The sequence below is a fragment of the Ruditapes philippinarum genome, unplaced genomic scaffold, assembly GCF_026571515.1.
Source record: "Ruditapes philippinarum isolate M1 unplaced genomic scaffold, ASM2657151v2 ctg11510_1_1_1_1, whole genome shotgun sequence".
In the NCBI taxonomy this organism is placed as follows: Eukaryota; Metazoa; Mollusca; class Bivalvia; order Venerida; family Veneridae; genus Ruditapes; species Ruditapes philippinarum.
In genome coordinates this window covers 1-23,537 of record NW_026865241.1, presented here as the reverse complement: position 1 = coordinate 23,537, position 23,537 = coordinate 1, and the positions used below count along the sequence as shown (strand labels likewise).

General features: G+C 31.0%; 1 protein-coding gene across 1 annotated transcript; it reads right to left on the bottom strand.

Moving 5' to 3' along the window:
• Window positions 1–14,812: 14,812 nt before the first annotated feature.
• On the bottom strand, window positions 14,813–18,262 carry LOC132728322 (uncharacterized; the record flags this gene model as incomplete). Its single annotated transcript, XM_060713972.1, is given in 3 exon segments — window positions 14,813–15,278; window positions 15,564–15,639; window positions 18,218–18,262. Coding segments are annotated over 3 exon segments (215 nt in total), but the record flags the coding sequence as incomplete, so codon positions are not given.
• Window positions 18,263–23,537: the final 5,275 nt, after the last annotated feature.

Genomic DNA, 23,537 nt, shown 5'->3' with positions numbered 1-23,537 from the left:
CAGTTGTAAAATGGTATTATAATTATGATCTTATAATGAACAGTCGTCATACCTGCTGGTATGTCATTTATAAATGGTTTTTAGGTTTTTCTTTAACAATCCGAATGTAGACCTCAATGAAATGTTCTGGAATATTAACAAAATGAATACTCAACCATATTAACCATTTATATGAATGGCTGAACGATAAATGGCGCAATGTGCATATCTTCTTATTTAACAGCACATTTTAAGCAAAATGAAAAGAAACTATAAGTCTGAAACATTCTGTCATAGCCTCCCCATCAGTACATTCAGTGCTTTGATTTGTTTGTGTATTTAAGCACAATGAAATTTCGACAATAGGCGATGAATTTTGGTAGCAAACAATTAAACAATTGACATTACGCCGCCTGTCAATCAAACTGGCAGGGGTCACAGAGATAAACCAATCAGCGATCATTATCAGTTCCACGCTAAGATGCCTGCTAAGTCCACCATTTTCCTTAGACAAGCTACTTACCTTTTATGTTGTTCACGTGTTTTCAGATTTATTGTCTTCATGTTATTTGTGTCTTATAGGCCCATTGGGCCGGGTATATACTATTGTTTATACATGTCTTGTTTGTTCATTGCTTGTATGTTTACATATGACACATTAATATAATATTTACTTACTTACTTACTTACTTACTTACTTACTTACTTACTTACTTACTTACTTACTTACTTACTTACTTACTTACTTACTTACTTACTTACTTACTTACTTACTTACTTACTTACTTACTTACTTACTTACTTACTTACTTACTTACTTACTTACTTACTTACTTACTTACTTACTTACTTACTTACTTACTTACTTACTTACTTACTTACTTACTTACTTACTTACTTACTTACTTACTTACTTACTTACTTACTTACTTACACTTACTTACTTACTTACTTACTTACTTACTTACTTACTTACTTACTTACTTACTTACTTACTTACTTACTTACTTACTTACTTACTTACTTACTTACTTACTTACTTACTTACTTACTTAACTTACTTACTTACTTACTTACTTACTTACTTACTTACTTACTTACTTACTTACTTACTTACTTACTTACTTACTTACTTACTTACTTACTTACTTACTTACTTACTTACTTACTTACTTACTTACTTACTTACTTACTTACTTACTTACTTACTTACTTACTTACTTACTTACTACTTACTTACTTACTTACTTACTTACTTACTTACTTACTTACTTACTTACTTACTTACTTACTTACTTACTTACTTACTTACTTACTTACTTACTTACTTACTTACTTACTTACTTACTTACTTACTTACTTACTTACTTACTTACTTACTTACTTACTTACTTACTTACTTACTTACTTACTTACTTACTTACTTACTTACTTACTTACTTACTTTACTTACTTACTTACTTACTTACTTACTTACTTACTTACTTACTTACTTACTTACTTACTTACTTACTTACTTACTTACTTACTTACTTACTTACTTACTTACTTACTTACTTACTTACTTACTTACTTACTTACTTACTTACTTACTTACTTACTTACTTACTTACTTACTTACTTACTTACTTACTTACTTACTTACTTACTTACTTACTTACTTACTTACTTACTTACTTACTTACTTACTTACTTACTTACTTACTTACTTACTTACTTACTTACTTACTTACTTACTTACTTACTTACTTACTTACTTACTTACTTACTTACTTACTTACTTACTTACTTACTTACTTACTTACTTACTTACTTACTTACTTACTTACTTACTTACTTACTTACTTACTTACTTACTTACTTACTTACTTACTTACTTACTTACTTACTTACTTACTTACTTACTTACTTACTTACTTACTTACTTACTTACTTACTTACTTACTTACTTACTTACTTACTTACTTACTTACTTACTTACTTACTTACTTACTTACTTACTTACTTACTTACTTACTTACTTACTTACTTACTTACTTACTTACTTACTTACTTACTTACTTACTTACTTACTTACTTACTTACTTACTTACTTACTTACTTACTTACTTACTTACTTACTTACTTACTTACTTACTTACTTACTTACTTACTTACTTACTTACTTACTTACTTACTTACTTACTTACTTACTTACTTACTTACTTACTTACTTACTTACTTACTTACTTACTTACTTACTTACTTACTTACTTACTTACTTACTTACTTACTTACTTACTTACTTACTTACTTACTTACTTACTTACTTACTTACTTACTTACTTACTTACTTACTTACTTACTTACTTACTTACTTACTTACTTACTTACTTACTTACTTACTTACTTACTTACTTACTTACTTACTTACTTACTTACTTACTTACTTACTTACTTACTTACTTACTTACTTACTTACTTACTTACGTATAGAGTCAATAAAATCGCAGCCGTAAAAAATGCAAATTTATGAGTGAATACAATAAAAAATTGGGTGAAATTATCTAACCTGAATATTTATATTAAAGTTCAATAAATTAAGATTAAATATCCAAATAGATCTACTTAATACAAAACTAATACCAATAACATTATGTCTGATGTATGTGAAGTATATTTTAAAGAGAATAACGTAGTGTTTTGTCGTGAATCATATCAAATGTATGTTAACAATACATAATCACATATCATAAAATATAGCAAGGGCATGCAATTTTCTGAATCAATTTTAATAATTCATGAACAAATTAATGTACAATGTATTATCTAAATTGATTTTCGCACATATTACCCGAAAAATGATTTTAAATTTTATTTTGTCACTAATATAAGTTTACTCTTTTTGTTTCGCTACTTTTATTTCAAAATAAAATGATCATAACATAATATACTGTTCTACATATATTCTCCCTAGTATTTGAATTTGTAAGATATAATGATATTTTGTCAATTTTTAAATTTTCATTGAAGTCAACAAGAAATAACACGATCTTTGCAAAACGTTTCATGCGTCATTAATACGTGAATGCAGATATATTTTACCTTTTTTAAAATACCATAATACATTTATACATTGGATAATAGATCTACTATTCAATGACACCATTAAAAGCATCGAAATTTTATATATACAAAAATTATTTCAGGTAAATTCATTGGTTACATTAGTGGCATAAACGTTTTGCAAATACATCGGTACCGTATTTTGTCTAAGGTTCTTACTGACCGGGTCACGTGAATCAGTGTGCGGAGCGATCCCTTCTCTGGCGTAATGTCAATTAAATATTTTAACATTTTTAAAACCGGGAGGGGGCAAATGTCTGCCCCTTCCAATAATATGAGGGGGCAAATGTCCGCCACTGCAAATAGGGGGCAAACATCCGAGGGGACAACTGTCCGAAGGGCAATGTCCGAATACCCAACAGACCACGAAAGACTTACATATGCATATTGGTGGCAAGTGTGAGATATATGAACCAAAACTATATTTTATATAGCAGAATAAAATGTGATCGTTCATCATAAATTTTTTATACTAAATCACTTATAACTTTATTAACATTTTAAAACCGTAATAAGTATGCTGTGATTTTATTCAAAGATTTAATAAAGGATTGCTGGAATAATTGCTTAATGCATTCAATAAACATTAATTTGTTTAAAAAATGTATGTCGATGTTTGTAAGACAGGAACATTATGACAATCATTTACATTTTATTTCAATTTTTAATTTTTGATTGCATTTCATGTTTTCTTTGTCTGCGCATTGGCAGGTCTATTTTTTCATGTGTATTTCATGACCGGGTCGGTCTGACTAGAACAGACATATGCACGTGCAAAAGATGGACCACATAACGTACTTTCTTTGTTTAAACAGGTCTATCCGAAAAATATAGACCTGTCACAAACAATAGAGGAAGTGTGTAAATCCCCCATAAAGTGTCTGATATTTTACTAGTTTTTCAAAGAAATCTTTTACAATTTTCTTAAATTACAAGTCCTAGTTTATTTAACTTTATGTATAATCAATTACAAGATTCTGATCTGCGGATCTTGATCAGTATTTTGAACGAAGGTAGCTACTACTAACTACTGTGGGTCAAATTTGATTTTGAGATTTATCAATCCAATAACTACTAGTATGCTAAAAATAACTGATATGAACTGATATTTGTCATTGCAGTATGATAATGTCAACTGGTTTCTATATCACCACAAACGAATAAAATATGAAAAGGGTTACAACCATTATATTCTATTTATTTTCCCTGGTGATTTAGAAACCGGTCGCCATCAGGTATATAAATATGTTTATATATTTAGTTTTTATATAGTTTTCTAATTTTAAATCAATGTCCTTAAGGATTTTATCAGGCAATAGATTTAGTGTTTTTATTTAACTTCTTTTTTTGGTATGCGCATGCGTAAGAAATGGTGGTCAAAATTTGTCAAGCTAAGAAAAATGGATATTTATTTCAAGTTTAGAAGTTTATAAGTGACTAAAGTGGATATTTTGGATATATTAGTGTTAAAGTGGGTCATATAAATTAACTTTGATGACAAGAAAACGCAAAAAGTCGAAAACATCGCCTGGAGAAGAGAAATTAAATACTTCTAACAAACGGCGCGAAAATAAACAAAGACAAACAAAGGACAACATGGATAACGATAAAGGTCAGAAATTATGCTCAGATAGCTCAGAAAGTGAGATAAATTCTCCGCACACCTCACAGTATGGTAATACAGGTGTGGGGTATATAAATTCACCTAGCATGAACATAGCGGCTGGCCCATATCAGACCTGGGGATTGTTAAATCCGGGACTGACCCACACTCCACAGACACCGTCCAGCCCTTTGGGGGGCAATAAGTAGTGATATAGTTTCAGTTCTCTTGCAAAGATTAGACAGCATGGACAGTAAATTAGCCAAATTAGAAACTATACAATCAAGTGTGAACTCATTGAATTTACGCATTCAAAACATGGATAAAAAAATTAACGATCTCGAAAGAAAAGTTCTCGATATTGAGAGAAGTCGAGAATTCGACAGCCAAACATTTTCAGAAATAAGCAAACAACAAAAAGGTTTGGATACTTACATGAAAAAAATGGAAAAGTTCGAAAAAGATCATAAAGAAATGGAAAACGCATTAAAGGCAGAAATTAATAGACATTAAATCCCGCAGTATGCGCGACAATTTACTATTTCATAAGCTACCGGAAGAGAAAGACGAAAACTGCGAGGAAAAAATTATACATTTCATCCAAGATAAATTGAAGATCGATAATGCCATTGAGACGATACGGCTACAAAGGGCTCATCGGGTAGGTCCCTTTAAGGCGGGCAAGATTCGACCGATAGTGGCCAAGTTCACGGAGTTTCACGATCGTGAAAAAGTCCGACGAGCAGCGAAAGAACTAAAAGGATCAAACTTCGGGATTTCAGAGCAGTTCCCTAAGGAGATCGTGGAGCAGCGAAGGAAACTTATTCCTATCATGCTACAAGCTAGGAAGGATGGCAAAGAGGCTTACCTCAAAGTTGACAAGCTCTATATAAACAATCAGCTATATCGCGGATCTACATAGGACTCTTGTGAGAATGTTCTTAAGTGTCTATCGTGGAACATAGAAGGACTAACCATGAGAAAACAACATCACAAGATTTTTTTGAATATTGTGTGTGAGTATGAAATAATATGTCTTAGTGAATCATGGACAAATAAGAACTCCAATATTGATATTCACGGTTACTCAAATCCTATTCATTCTTATCGAAAAATTCAACATAGGCGAGCAAAAAGATCGAGTGGTGGTTTAATTGTTTACATTAAGAACAATATTCGAAACGGAGTCACATTGATACAAAATACAATAGACTGTATTATCTGGCTAAAGTTAGATAAGTTTTTTTTCAATATTGAAGACGATTATTATATATGTTTTACTTATATTGCTCCGGAATCTTCTCCGGTTCATAATGTGTATAATGTTGATATTTTCACTCAACTCGAACAAGATATAAATTCTTTTAGTGATCGTGGGAAAATATTTTTGTCTGGTGACCTAAATAGTAGAATTGGTAGTAAAGCAGATTTCATTCAATTTAATCGTAATATAGAGGCGAATGACGTAATTACCGTCGACACTTTCCTGCCTCGTTCCACGCAAGATAGGTCAACCAATCGTTTTGGGGATAGCTTGCTAGATCTTTGCAAAGCAACCAATCAACGCATTGTTAACGGTAGATGGCCAGGTGATCGTGGGAATTTTTACCTGCGTGACCTACAATGGGGCTAGTGTAGTTGTTTATTTATTGACAATTCAAAATAACTTTGACCTCATTGCCAATTTCGCGGTAAAAAGAGTTCACTACTTATTCTAACCATGCACCCCTATCTTTCTCTTTTAAAATAAACTCAAAACTTTAGTTATGACAGCTGTAGTTATAAGGAAAAGGTCATACTATAAGTTTGATAATAGATACAGGGAATTGTTTACACTCGATTTAACTAATAACATACACTCTTTATTGAATATTTTAAATACAGAAATAAGCGGAGACGGAGATGTTGATACGCTTACTTTCTATGTTTACGGACTTTCTGTGTACGCACGGCGACAAGTATTATAAAAAGATCATCTCACGAAACGTCAAATATCTGTAATCAAGTACGTAAAAAGAATGAAGAATGGTTTGATCATGTATGTCGGACTAAATATGACACATATAAAATAGCAGTTACGCAATTTAACCTAACGTTTTCGGATGCGGATAGGGTTTCAATGTATAACGCAAAAAAGGATTATAAATACCAATGCCGAAAATCTAAAAATTCTTATAATAATGCACAAGGCCGAAAAATGAACCAATTACGATCAAAATCTCCCAGGGAATTCTGGAAAATGTTTAAACATAATAAAACAAGTATATCTGGGGAAAATATATCTAATCAAGAATTTAATGACTACTTTAAAAATCTTATGGGCGGGGATGTTCAGTGTGATAATGAAGGATTTGTACGGAATTTGAGGGATTTTGATACCGATTTAAATCGACAAGGCAATAATGAGTTGTTGGACTTGCCAATATCTGATGACGAAATTTTTAAAGCAATAAACAAGTTAGGGTCAAATAAATCACCTTCAATTGATAATATTTTATATGAGTATTTAAGGTAGCTGCCCCTCTTTTAGTTAATCCTTTGAATTTATTTTTTAATCAAATTTTAAATTCTGGCAAGTTCCCTCGTGCTTGGTCCACTGGAGTAATTATACCTATATATAAAAAAGGGAACCAGTCTGATCCAAATAACTACAGGGGCATCGCTATAACCAGTTGTTTTGCAAAACTATTTACTGTTTTACTAAATGAAAGATTAAAAACATGGGTAGAAGTGAACAACGTTTTAACTGATGCCCAATTTGGCTTTAGGAATAAATATAGTACTGTAGATCTTGTTTTTATTTTAAACGCATTAATTCAAAAGCAACTGCTGAACAAAAATAAACTGTACTGTTGTTTTGTAGATTATTAAAAAGCTTATGACTCTATCGAAAGAAGTAGGCTATGGTATAAATTTATAAAACTAGGAATAGATGGTAAATTTCTGTCGGTATTACGATCAATGTACAGCGAAGTGAAACTTTGTATAAAACATTTAGGGAGCCTATCTGACTTTTTCAATAGTAATTTAGGTTTGTTCCAAGGAGAAATAACTTCGCCGATTTGCTTCTCTTTATTTTTAAATGATATAGAAATGCAATTACAGGAAAATATTGACGCTGGAATAAATATTGATCAAATTGCGATATATTTGCTCCTATTCGCTAATGACGCAGTAATCGTCTCTGAAACAAGTACTGGGTTACAGAAATCATTAGATAGTTTATATTCTTATTGCTGTAAATGGAACCTTACAGTTAACATAGAAAAAACTAAAGTTGTAGTGTTTAGGAAAGGGGGGAAGTTAAGAAGAAACGACAAATGGTATTATAATAATCATGAAATAGAAATAGTCAAGTCTTTTAATTACCTAGGGGTTGTATTCTCCAGTGGAGGGTCTTTTATGCAAGCAGCAAACACATTAGCCGGGAAAGGGTTGCGATCTCTACATTATTTGTGGGTTATTGTTCGTAGTATGAAAGTTCCAATAAATATATTGTTTAATCTTTTTGATTCGTATGTACTTTCTGTTTTAAATTATGGTGCAGAGGTATGGGGTTGTATAAATTCAGAGGTAATAGAAAGAGTACATAAGAAATTTTGTAAATGGATACTTAATGTTAAACAATCTACACATACTCTAGCTCTCTATAGTGAGTTAGGTAGATTTCCACTCTATATAGAAAGACATGTTAAAATGGTTAAATATTTTCTGATGATTAATACCGTCAAGTCTGAAAATTGCATACTTAAGGCGGTTTTACAAGATAAAATCAAAAGTCTAGAGCTAAACGAATCAATAAAAAATTGGGTCTCATTTATACGCGATATCCTTCAGTCTTCTGGTCTAAGTGAAGTCTGGTTATATCCAGAATCCGTTAAAATAAATGTATTTGTTCCAGTCTTACGTTGTAGGCTTAGAGATATATACATAAGTAATTGGAGAACGGGGTTGCAGATGTCAAGTTTCCTTAAATATTTTCCGGGAGATAAAAGATACATTCGAGCAGTCAAATTATATCAGACTATTAGAAAATACAAAATTTAGAAACGCACTGGCTAAATTACGTCTCTCTTCACATAAACTTAACATTGAAGTCAGCCGACACTACAATATTCCGCGCGGTGAACGTAAATGTACATTATGTAATTTAAACGACCTAGAGGACGAATTTCACTTTGTTTTAAAATGTACAGCTTATGTCGATTTAAGAAGGTTATATATACCCAGATATTATTATACCCACACAAATGTAATTAAGTATATATCATTAATGCAAAGTAGTAATAAGAAGATCTTAAAAAATTTGGCTCTATATTGTTTTAAAGCTTTCAAATTAAGGGATTCACTATTGTAATAATATAAATGTCGTTCTCAATCTTATATCATTCTTTTTTTGTTATTTTTTTATTTTTTTTATTCCATGTAAATTTTGAGTATATATAAATATATTTCTTCCTTTGTTACATTCTCACGATATATGTGTTAAGGAAATAATAATTCATGTATTATATGTAAAATCTTCCATGTCATACCAATATATATATATATGTTCTTTTTTCATTGTTAACGACGATGGGCTTGTAATGCTTAAGTCAAATAAAATATTTGTTCTGTTCTGTTCTGTTCCTAAAGAAAAGTTTGTTTTTTTGTTAGTATATTTTTCATCATTAATTGGCAGAAAGCAGTTTGGCAATTAATTCACTTTTTTTAGATCCTCATGCAAATGAGCTTTAGACTTCCAATGTAAATTTGTCAATTTCGTTCGAAAAATAAAAAGGAGTTTTTTTATTTAAAAGTTCCTGTATTTAAATGACATATACGTACTTAATATATAAAAAAAACTTGACGAAAGAGGAAAAAATGACTTTGACGGGTCGCCTGAATTAATCGTGCTACTCACAGTTATAGCAACCAGTAATTGAAATGTGAACTTTAGAGTATTACACAAATTATTTAGATCTTTATTTTTAGTAATCAGTGTGTATGCTTTAAATTTGTAACATCCATTTGGCGAAAGATTGACCTTGTTTTCCCTGCAATTGGCTATTTGAACTTTCAGATTAATGCCAGTATTATACCAGTTATAAATGAAAAATAAAACATTGAACAAGAATCAATGTAAAACACCCTAACATGATTTAAAAGCATTTATTTACATAAATAACTTGCAATATAATACTTACAGCAGTTTCTTTCAAAAATGCTTCAAAATACAGTAAACTTCACTTATAGCGAACACGGTTATAGCGAACTTCCGGTTATAAGGAACAATTTACTTTGGCCCGAATTTTGCCTTTCTTTATTTCATAGATAGATAAACTTTATTCATACAAAGGCAATATGCCCATCAGTACACAGTAATAATACAATCAGCAGTTACATATTAACATCAATGGCATGATATAGCATGGTATACATAAAATAGTTCTATTAAAAAGTCAATACTTATTCATTATAACATATCTAGTCTATTATATATGTGATACATATAAAATGTACATTATAACATCAATGACTTGATATAAGCATCATATATATGAAATAGTGAGAGGACAAGGTTATCGTTGATACAATGCACTGTCTCTTTTATCAAAACTTTTGTAAACAAATATTGCTAAATTTTTAACAATCCAAATATTTTCAGATTCAATAGTTCTCTAAATTTAATTACATTAGGTCCTTCCAAAATATTTTTTTCATATGCATTTGTCTAATATCTTGGTACAGGGGACATTCAAATAAAAATGAAACTCATTCCTCTAGAGTATTACAAAGTCTACATTTTCTTTCGTCAAATGATATTTTTTGTGGCTATGCCATCTACCCGCTTCTACCTCTAAATAATGGGATGACACTCTCAGTCTTGTTAATGCTTTTCTAAATTTAGTAATTTTAACAATGTCTAAATATGGCTGATATCTAAAACATGAAAAAAGTTTAATGTCCTGGCTCTTGTCGAATTTTTTCTAATTGAGCGTTCCATAGTTGTAAACAATTATCATACATTATTTTCTTAAATACATCTATAAAAATATTTTTGTTTCCAACTCCTTGGAATAGCCACACATGATTAAAACCTAATGAGTCTAGTAAAAGTTTAATATTATAGGCCCATGAAATCTATTAGGGTACATTTCTAAGTCTCTTAACATCATATCGTATACATGTCTTATATAGTTTGTGCATTCGCATTCTAATATTTTTAAACCAGAATCTTACTATACATATTAGCCTATTAGAAAGTAAACTTGTTCGACCTAATTCTCCATAGACAAAATTATTCTGGGTTTGGGCACGTACTCCTAAAAGTTGTTTACAATATTGTAAATATATTCTTTCTATAACATTTGTTTCTTTGAATCCCCATATTTTCACATCCATAGTTTAAAAATAGGAACAACTAACTTATCAAATAGTTCTAAGGAGTGCTTAACATCAATATTAGTGAATTTAACTAAATAAGACTTGAGTTTGTATATTGCCTTCAACGCCTGGCCTGCTAATGCCTCGTGCGTTGCGCTAAAAGAACCACCTGTGTTAAATGTAATACCTAAATAAGAAATTTTTTTAACAATGTCTACAGTGTGACCATTATTTGTGAAGTTCATATATTTCTTCTGTTTGTGCCGCCTTTTCTAAATACAATTACCTTTGTTTTTTCAACATTAACTGTTAGTTTTCCATTTTCATACAATAGTCAAATAACAGATCTAAACCTTTTTTGTAAACTAGTTTCGGTTTCAGCAAAAATCACAATATCATCAGCATACAGCAAAAGGAAAAGTTTGAACATATCTAAGTTTACACCATCAAATCCATGTAATATGAAATGCTCCTCAATGTCGTTTAAGTACATTGAGAATAAAAAAGGCGAAATACATTCTCCTTGACGAACGCCCAACATGCATGAAAAATCAGTGCTAATTGTATTTAAAATGCTTAACTCTAGATTTAACATTATTATACATTGATCTTATGGACATCTAATATCTTTCCTCTAATGCCTAACTTAAGTAATTTATACCAATATTATATCACGTACAACAAAATCAAATGCCTTGGTAAAATCTATAAAGGCTACAAAAAGTTTTTTGTTATTGTTAAGCATTATGATTAATTAATCCATGTAGAATAAAGATATTATCAATCGTTCCCATATTTTTTTCGGAAGCCTGCCTTGCTGCTCAATATACACATTATAATCTTCGGCCCAACAATTTAATCGGTTATTCAAAACTGTAGTAAATAGCTTGCCTATAGTACTTAATAAAGTAATTGGTCTGTAATTTCCAGATTCATCTGTATTACCTTTTTTTGTGTATAGGGATGATGTATCCTTCAGTCCACTTTTCAGGGAAATAACCGAGGTCAAAAATTTTGTTAAATAAATTTTTAAAAGGAAAGATAAGAAAAATCTATTTTTGAGACCCATATTTAAAAAAATCATTTAAAACTAAGTCTGGACCTGCCGCTTTTCCCTAATTTTAACTCATTACAAGCTTTTAAAACCTAAGCAGAAGAAATTTCCATGTTTAATTCTGAAAACATAACGTTAAGCTCATTATTAAGATATCTTTCTTTAAAATGTAGAGCATCATCATCAGGTTGAAAAAATGCAGACTCTGGGTTGTTAACTGCTTTTAAAATATTCAGCAAAACGATCAGCAGAAATATATTGTTTCGAAATATTATTACCACACAAACTTTTTAACAATTTCCAAATACTCTTTTGCATTTGAAAGTCTCATTTTTTCTAATTTTGTAGTTTGCATTTTGTCAAAATTATACGTTTTATTTCTTACTAGACATTTATATTCACTTCTAGCTTTTAGTCATATTTATTCTATTTTCATTACACTCATTTTTTCTATACTCATTTAAACATTGGTAAAAAATCTTTCTTTTATCCACACATTCTTTTTGTCATACCATTTATTTTTGATCACATGATAATTTAAAATCTCCAACATTTTTCCTAAACAGAGGGGTACATATTTCATCAAACAGCCACATAAAAAGTCAGACAACGTTTTATCAACATCTTCAGTATTTTATGAGTTAAAAATAGAATTTCCTAATTCTGTAAATATATGGCATACCATTTCTCTGTTTCAAGTACCTCTAAATACTCGTTTTTCCTTCTACTATCCCATTTACACATAAAAGGAGGGTTTTTTATATTATCTTGCACAACTTCATCATCAATACTGTTTAACTTTGAATATAAAGAAAATTCACAACACAATGATCAGATATAATATTTGGGATCCTCAACATTAAAAGATGTAACATATTTCATCAGATCGGGCCTACATAAAACAAAATCTATGACACTTCTACCTTGCTCTTTTACACATGTATATTTACCAAGTTTTTATCAGCGCCGGTTTCTCCCGTTTAAAATTCTCAAAACCAGTGGCCTTACAAAAATTTAATAAAAGTTTGCCATGTTCATTTACTTGCTTATCCTGGCTTTTTCTTAACATAAACAATATCTGCAATGTAATCCTCCGGTAATAAATCTACATTAATTAAAAACTCATTTTCGCCATAATCTGGCTTCTCTCCAACTCTTGCATTGAAATCTGCAGCAATAAGGAAATGACATTTACCGTCATGAACATTTTCAAAAATGGTACATGTCATCAGATATTATATCAAAATATACTCTGTTCAAGAATAAATTCTCTACTACTTCCAGTAGGTACATTGTAGCATAAACACAAAAATACATCATAATTTAAATTAAACAATTTTGCCATCTAATTGTAACCAAAATAATTACAGTCTTCTACACTTTTAAGGAATACAACACTGCGTTTTATCTTTTCAGAGATGTATACAATTACACCACCACTGTCTCTCTTCGCACCTTTTTTACTTTTTCTATTTACAGCAAAGTTAATAAAAACCATCTACTTCATAATTATATAAATCATTTAAACCAACTTTCAGTAAATAACTAAAATGTCATGCTCTTTGAATAAAAGTTCATCTCATCCAGTGTCAAGTTTATTATTATCTTAAAACCAAGCAGTCCCTGACAATTAAGTAAACACATATTTACACCCCTGTTCCCCTCACTCCGATTCCTAACGTTTCTCCTGTCTACCGTCACGGTTAAATTGACCTCCCCCGCTATCTTCTGTTTCATGGGTTTTCTGCATGCTATTTATAGATGTGTTGTCGTGCCCTCGTGGTATAACAGGTGCGTGCATACCTATATAAAATATACGGTTATAGCGAACACGGTTATAAGGAATTATCGCTTATAAGGAACTCATTTCTTAGTCCTAATTTAGTTAAAAGTGCAGAAAATTACACTTTTATAACGAACTCCAAAATATCGGCTATTCGTACATATATCTCACATTATTTTCAACTTTCGTTTTTCATTGCCATGGCGGAATGTACCGTTTATTGTTGTATGTACTTCAATATATCTATGAAAATGATTTTGTATAGAAGTATGTTATAGTTTTCTATTTAGGATATTTTTAGCATGAGTTCTTGTCACAAAGATAAAAAGGTTATTCCTTTTATTCTATATTTTTCTTTTCTTTAATAGTTTTGCTCGAGTAAATTATGATCATTTATAATCAGTACGCATGCTTGCAAACATAATCAATAGAAAGTTACAAAGTATGCTTGATTGAAATGAAAAGAAATCTATATATTTCATTAGTAAAAGTCATCCTTTAAATATAAAAGAAGATATTCAAGAAAAAAGGAAAATCTTGTTTATTCTTATTCATGGAAAGAAATCGAAAAGCAACGAGTTAAGAAACAAAATATGATATTTTATAAGAAATTGAGAATAGGAGTAAAACTAAAACTGAAATAGCAAATGATTTTCAAGTTCCAAAATGTACGCTGTCGGGTATTGTGTCTAAAAAGAAATAAATGACTAATTACTCTTAATCAAATGCTCTTCAAAATGGCGGACGATGTTTATTAATCAGTTCGTTATATATATGTAAATCTGTTCGCTATAAAAACTCCTGATACAAAGAACTAATTCGCTATATGCTTACAAGGAACAGATATATAAAGAACAGATTTTGAATGTCCCAATGAGTTCGTTATAAGCGGAGTTTACTGTAATAGAAAATTTGGCTGAGTTGCAAATTTTCACGCATATATTTGGAAGAAAACACATATTTTAAGTCAATTTAAAAAGTAAAAATATACATAAATAATACATAATTAATGAAATTGAATGTTCTTGACAGACACATGATAAGGACACCGTAGGTTAGAAAAAGAAACGTGTTCAAAATCATCGTGACAAAGTTTCAAACTGATAATTCATATTCAAGCTTCGTCACCAAAACTCAATAGACATATAGGCAGAATGAAAATGTTTCTTTTATTATATTTTAAGACCATGCAAAAATAAAAAAATATATATTCTGATTTCTGTCTGTATGTAACTGAAGTATACTTATTTAAAAATTATATCGGATATTTATACCAAATTAATAAAAACGTTTTCTATGATGAAGGTTTCGCGTCGCCTTTACCTTGTTGATCGTTGTTCTTGTTAAATTTATAAGCATTATCTTTTTTTCTGCAACAGAGTTTTTTCCTGAAAATAATAACAGCTTTGTGAAATGAAATTGAAAGTAACTATTAATAAATAATAATAAATCATTATGTTAAATATAATTCTTTTAAACCAAAAGATAGTTGCAGTGATCAAATGAATACTCTCAAAACGTGGGTGTATAGAAATGCCTTGACTATTTTCTTTGGAAAAAAAAACCCAACAAAACTTAAATGTGGCGATTACATATATTATCTATTCAGAAAGTAATATAAACATCAGTTTCATATTTTAAGAACTTAATTTATAGAAAGAATATAAACTTACACTGTAGCATATGTGGCAACCGACGATGCAATAGCTCCAGCTAATCCACCAAGTATAGCGACCAGCGAGACAGAAACTGAAATTAACAATGACAAATAAAGTATAAATAGATTTTATTAGTTTTTAACTACTTTGATGATTAACCATAAGGTTAAGTTCTTTTGGTTTGTTTTTATAAAAAACTGAAGCAATGGTTCATTTAAGTAAGTTACGTGAACATTTCTTCATTTACGCATTTATTTAGGTCCCTCATATTTATAATGCATTCGATTCTGACATACATGCATAAGAATTTAGAAAGTGCATAACTTGCCATGGATATACCCATTTAAAAAACTCGGTAAAGATAAACGAAGTTTTCCATTATAATTTGATAAGATATTGTGGGTTTATTTTCTCTTCTAATTCCCACATTTCAAATCTTAATGAAACGTAATTCCAAGTTGTGTCACCCGTAAAACAGTAACTATGGCATTACGTTCAGCCGTAAGCACGTTAAATCTGATTTGAAAAAAGAAATTATGCGGAACTAACATTTTGTTATCCCCCGCCGAAAAATTTCGGCGGAGGATATAGAAATAGTCTCCGTCCGTCCGTCCGTCCGTCCGTCCGTCCGACATTTTTGTCCGGAGCATATCTCTAAAAGTATTTGAGTTATCAACTTGAAACTTCATAGGTGGATAGACCTCATTGAGGAGGAGTGCCGTGCACAAGAATGATAACTCTACCTTGCATGATTTTTAAGTTATTGCCCTTTGTTATTTTTCAAAATTGATTTTTGTCCAGAGCATAACTCCAAAAGCCTATGAGATATTAACATGAAACTTCATAGGTGCATAGATCTCACTCAGGAGGTGTGCAGTGCACAAGAATGATAACTCTACCTTTCATAATTTTTGAGTTATTGCCCTTGGTTATTTTTCATACCTAATTTTTCACCTGAGTGGAGCATAACTCAAAAAGTGTTTGAGATATCAACATGAAATGTCATAGGTGGATAGATCTTATTGAGGAGGAATGTTGTGCGCAAGAATGATAACTCTTCCCTATATAATTTTTGAGTTATTGCCCTTTGTTTTTTTATGCTATTTTGTCCAGAGCTTATCTCTAAAAAGTATTTGAGGTATCAACTTCAAACTTCAAAGGTGGATGGATCTCATTGAGGAGGAGTGCAGTGCTTAAGAATGATAACTCTACCCTGCATTATTTTGAGTTATTGCCCTTTGTTATTTTTCAAAATTAATTTTTGTCCAGAGCATAACTCAAAAAGCCTTTGAGATATCAAAATGAAACTTCATAGGTGCATAGATCTCACTCAGGAGGTATGCACTGCACAAGAATGATAACTCTACCTTTTATAATTTTTGAGTTATTGCCCTTTGTTCTTTTTCATACTTAATTTTTCAATTCAATTTTTTTCTCAAAAAGTATTTGAGGTATCAACTTGAAACTTCATAGGTGGATAGATTTTACTGAGGAGGGATGCAGCACACAAGAATGATAACCTACCCTGCATTATTTTTCAGTAATTGCCCTTTGTTATTTTCAGCCATCAGTATTCACATAGGTTTCAAATCTGTAATCACTATAGCCATCAGTTTTCATTACCAAAAGACCTCTTAAAATGGAATTATTCCGCTCTACTACATATACATTCTTCCAATGAGCAAACACATTCGGCGGGGGATGGCCATGTTGACATGGCTCTTGTTCAAAGTATTATTAGACATCAGTTATTTAATTTTGAAACAACAGTGTGTTTATGATAAAAGAAATTATCCGTGTATTACCTCAATTTACAAACTTGGTACAGCACACTTGATTATGGACGCTAGATTTGTATTTGTATTTGCTTTTTTCAACTAGCTTACACTATTATTCAACCGGAACATTTTATTACCATTACTTGCAATTATGATAATTGTTATTTAATAACTTAAAATATACCTGTCCTAACAATGTGTGGAATAGTTTTGTGAAGTGACAAATAGAGTGTGATGCATTTACTAAGGTTTTGAAAATGTATTTCGAACAAGATTAAAATGTGTTATTCCGCTACCCATCTGTGAAATGTTTTGAATTCTCAAGATTTAGTAAAATTACTTTAAAAATATATATGACTGTTTTCCGTAACAGTTAAATCGGATGAAGGATAAATGCTAAAAACATGTTTATGAACCTGTTTTTAACTTTTTGCAGACTGATAATTTATCTCGATTTAATATGTTATATAAATCTCTTTAGCTTTTTATATGAACTATTATTCTATACCATTCTACTATAAAATATAGTAGATCTTTTTCTTGATAATTAATATATTACATTTGTTCACAACAATATCAATGACTTTCAAGTCCGACGTGGTGACCAAGGGAATTCTTAATACAATCATCTTTTCTATATCTTGATATGGCAATCTTGGCCCCAAAGCAAGCTTTTTGTTTCAAGCTACTTATTTTGTTTTACTTTTTACCGTCAACTTAATCAGAATTGTCTAGCAATTTCTTCTATATTTCTAAGAACGGCGATGATCTTTTTCCCTACTCAGATTGCACATTTGCGAGAAAATATTACATCCGGTCTAATTTTTTTTTATACAAACGGACCACGTCGTAAAAAGATCCATACAAAAAATAACTTTGCAGTAAATCAACCTTCTAATTCATCCTTTCCTTCATCTGGTTCCAACCTCTGTTCTTCTGTAAATATATGGAAAGGAAACACATGAGCGTATTTTGTCAGAATTGCTTTTTTTTGTGTGTTTTAAATATCAATGAAAAATATTAATAAATAATAATATATTTTAAGCATCAACAACTATAAATAAAGCAAATGACAGTTGGTTTAAACATACATGTGATTATTTAAGCTGGACTGCGAAACAAATGACAGTTAAATTGTTAAATGCACCGGATAAGAAAACAGAGGAATTAAAGATTAAATAAAATCTATACAAGATTATTTATAATCATGCATGACTTGATATTTTGTTATTTTTTACATAAGCTAAATAATAACATTGAAATCACACTTCAATTTTAAGAACATGTTAAAGGTATCCATGATAAGATATCGACACAGAAAATTTGTTCCCAATATGGCCAATATAGAGTATAAAACAATAAAATGTAACAAGAGGAACATGATGGCCCTGAATCGCTCACCTTAAATACATTGCTAAAATGGTCACAATTCTTAAATGCAGAAATTAGTTATAAGTTTACTTTTGGTGTGCTATTTCCTACCCAGCTGCATTAATGGTATTTGTAGATACTTACTAGGAAATGCTACATGTGTAGCAACGCTATATGTCGCAACGCCGCTATATGTCGCAACTAACGCTAAATGTCGCAACGCTAACGCTATATGTCGCAATCAACGCTATATGTCGCAATCGCCTACCGCTAAATGTCGCAACGTTGCCGCTATATGTCGCACAAAAATCGATTGCCGCTAAATGTCGCAACCCCTTGACGCTAAATGTCGCACTTAGTAGGAAAGTAACAGATGGAACTGAAACAAAAAGTAAGTGTTAAAACATTTAAAGTTTATACCATTTACACATGAAAACATATCCTATTAAGCAAACAAAAGTTGTATTTCGCGGTTTATGGCAAAAACCTTGTATGGCAATAGAAACGGTTTTTGATAAAAGGGATGGATTTGGTTCTCAACTACGGACCAGGTGTGAGATCAAACTTTCTCTTTGAGGATGCCTTTCTCACAAAATGCATCAACAAAAACATTTGGATATACATGTATATTTGTTATATTATTTGACTTCACTGAGCAAACCGCTTGTTAATGCTAAGGGGAACTATATCTTAATATATATTTTATATTATACCTGTTCATAATCTGACTAAATAGTCTTTACTACATGTATGTATTAAATAGTACCCAATTGATCTGTTGATCGATATTCGTAACTATGCGGTGTATTGATTTAGGTTTATGACAGAATTGTTATACTTTCATAACTTTTTATATTTATCTCAATATTTCTTTGGGAACATTAATGAATCAATATACTATGGAATTGCCAAATGTTGACTGCCTACTGCTTACTGTCAACTGCTTACGGCTTACTACATATTATTCACTGCTTATAGCATTAAAATAAAAATGGACGACCTATTACAACTATACTGGTCAAAAAATATTCAGTTGCCGAAATAGTTACCGTTCTGGAGGTCAAATACAATATAGTGCAGTGGTATATAGGCCACTTCCAACAGCCTTGCTGTTGGGTAAACCCTTTAGCGATGTGGTTGAGGTGTCCGCCTACGGACCAAGAGGTCTGTTGTTCAAAACCCGGTTGGACCCTTGGTATTTTTCTGCCTCCTAATTTAAAATTATACGATACTGTTTGAATGACAATCCTGCATCAAGATACGTCCTTAATCGGTGTCATCTAAGCAATGTTGTTAGTCTGTGTGATGCACAAATGCCGCGCATTTACATTTCTCCGGATATTATGAGTAATGTGTCGAATGTTGTTAGTGTAAGGAGACTGCTTATGAATTTTGGACGATTTAGTGGCCTAATTCTCGAAATAAGACTTATAATAAGAGAATCTCGTTGGGCAAATGCCTGGTTACACCTTCGCCTTTGCGTTGATGTCATGTGTTGGTTTGAAATTGTAGATATATGGTATAGAAGGCCATGAACGTTTGTAGGTCATATAGTAATGTTTTAAAATATATGAGATAGGTGAAAGCTGAAACTGATATAACATTGGATTTCATTTTTTTTTTTAAATATCACAATTAGTACTAGGAATTTGTTTTCGTCATTGTACTTCGTTTATATTTGAAAGTTTGCTTTCCAAAAGTTTTGTTTTATTTCTTTGATTACAAATGGGAGATTTGTACATAATTTTTATCATAACATTTACATTAAGTTTATAATTTACTATTCTTAACTTGAGTTTATTTCTTTTATTTGACTTTGTAATCATGGTACCTTACCACATTATTAACTGTATAACAGTAACGTGTATTTTATTTCTTGCGGTGCCTTGTGCCGCCGCATTGCGGCCTTGCCGCATAAACTGGTTCAAAGTCGTTTATGCGGTGATTTTCTCCGCATTAAAGAAATACTTTTTATGCGGCACAAAGGTACCCTGTCACCGCATAAAAACAATTAAAATGTTTAAGACTTTTTTGTATTAGTGACGGGGTGTTTTTGACGTTAAAAAATAAAGTAAATATGAAAAAAACATTTATCTCCTGCTAAGGTTATGTAAATGTGCAACGTGTTTATGTGTCAATCAAAATTGAATCGGCGTATGACATTTTTTTTTTACCATTTACTGGACTGACGGACATTTATGATCATTCGTAACGTCATTTAAAACATTTTTAAGACATAATTGTTATTAATTATTATTTAATTAATATAAAGGCCTTCGCATTGTTTCAATATCGTTGTATACAAATCAATACAAATAATAACTGGTATTTCTGTGAGTTAGATGGATCCATATATCATAATCTCTGGACATGCAATCATGGAAGCTCACAACCTGCGGAATAAACTATTATATCGATTATTTACAAGTTGATTCAAACAAACAAACACTTTTTCGCTAACAACCAATCAATGGATGCGAAAATATGGCTTAATAAAAACATTACATTGGGGTGGGCGGTTGGGATACGATGTCTTCAATGCAATGCGAAGTCCTCGAGTGGCGATTTACCCGCCTTTCCATATCAATACCGGCGAGCACGAAATATTCGTGCTAACTATGTTATACCTCACTTAACCGGACAATTATAACTCTTAACCTGCAATAAATACATTTATTTTCTAATTCGCTCTGCTTAACCGAAAATAAATTATTTATCACCTAATAAGAGTTGTGAAACCTTCAGTCTTAGGCAGAATAAACAACAACACTCAAGTAGGATAAAGGCCTTCGCATTGTTTCAATATCGAGAAAAACAAAGAAGGAGAGAGTTATAAACTTTAACCAATTTAATTATAACGTTCATAATGTCGTAACCAATATACAATATCAATTAACTTTAGCTATGAGAACAGCCTATATATAATCATAAAATATTCGACAAATTAAACACCTAAACTTCTTGATACAGATAATAAATTTTCTATACTGTCTTTCACATAGCCATCTTTGGCTTTCTCACTACGCCAACGACCGTGTCGTTTAAATAGTCTATCTGGTATACCAAAATTAGCAGCAGCTGTACATCCGCCACTTCTCAAACTATGAAGTCCAAACTTGGTCTTATCTAGACCTAAATCTTTTAACATTTCAAGTAAAACCTCTCTGGTTCTAGTGTAAGATAAAGGTTTAGAACCTTTCAAATTATACTCATTACGAGACTTAAGATACAATACTGAACGAAATATAAAATCTTCAGAACTATCGTCTTCGTACAAATTTACACATTTCAAATATTTTTCTAATACAGTGACTGGACATGTAATTAATCCGGTTTTAGCGATTAAACAACTTTTCCCTTCTCTGTAAATATCAGTCTTACTAGTCTCAATAAAAATTGATAAAAAGTCTTCATGAAAAACCAAATCAGATCTTTTAATATTAGACAGTTCTGAAAATCTTAAAAAACCAGCGTACGCAATAAGACACATAGCAACATTTCTTAAATTCATTGTATTTGAATTATGTCCTAAATAACGAGAAACCATTTGATTTAAAATATCAGACGTTATTGGCTCTTTCTTAGAAACGGAATGACCCAGGATCCGGTGTGCAGCTTCCCTAACCGATTTCACTACAAAACTTCCACAAGGATTAGAATTGGAAAAACCAGCTAGTTCATGCGCCCATTTCACGCCGTAAAATGTTTCATCAACTGTAGATGACGATTTATTACTTTGAATTAAAGAAACTAAGTATAAACTAAAATCAATGACTTTAGCTGGCAATGAGATTAGATTGTGACGACTTGCCCAAATACTCCAAAGTTTAAATGTTCTCTGGTAACACTTTCCAGTATTAAAAGCTTTGGACTTAAGTAAAACGTCTGGAAGCTTGTAAGCCAGGGAAGACAACTCCGGATCCCGTTGACAATCAGAAACTAACCTTTTACCAATGATATTTCTGAAATGTATAAAAGGAGAGAAAATATATTAACTTGTACATGAATAACAAAATCATAACAACTGAATCCTCGATTCCACGAAATCCTCGATTTCGTTATCAAGTTGATTTTTTTTCTTTGTTATTAAATATATAATAAATATAAATATTTTTATCACATGTTTTTTTATTCATATGTAACAGTAAATATATAATAAGCTTTGAATTGTTTCACATATTACATGGCACACTATAAGCAATTGTAAGATAAACCATTTGTGTACAGTAATATAACCTTAAGTTATTGAGGCCTTGAATATAGTTAATATAAACTTAAATTAATCAATATATGTTTCAGCATACAGATATTAAAGTTAATCGTTTGACTTTATTATTGTTAGCTAAAACAGACTGACTACCAGGCAAGTTCACTTAATTTTGCCAGAAAAGTGCATTGTCAGTCCAGCGGTATTTTCTTTCAAATCAACAGCATTACTTTGGTAGCAGCATTTTTTGTTTACACATGCTATCATTTATGTAACTTTATTTTGTTTTTGTTTGTTTGTTTCATTTTACGCCTTTTCCCAACAGTATTTCAGTCAAACAGGCGGGTAGTTTCCTAACCATCGTTCCTGGAGAGTTACACCAGTACTAGACTACCTTTCCCCGCGCTAAACTACCAAGGCATCTTCCGGGGATCGATGTAACTTTAAGTGTTATTTAAGTTTTGTAACATAAAGGCACAACATACGTAAAATGCATAATATATACACTGAGTCATTTTTAAAAAAAGTACTTTTTATTGAATGAACCGATATAAACGTATTTATGAGCACCGATATCTACGAAAGACCGGTAGGGCCATTTCAACTTCATGAATTTTCCCCTTTTTTTAAGAA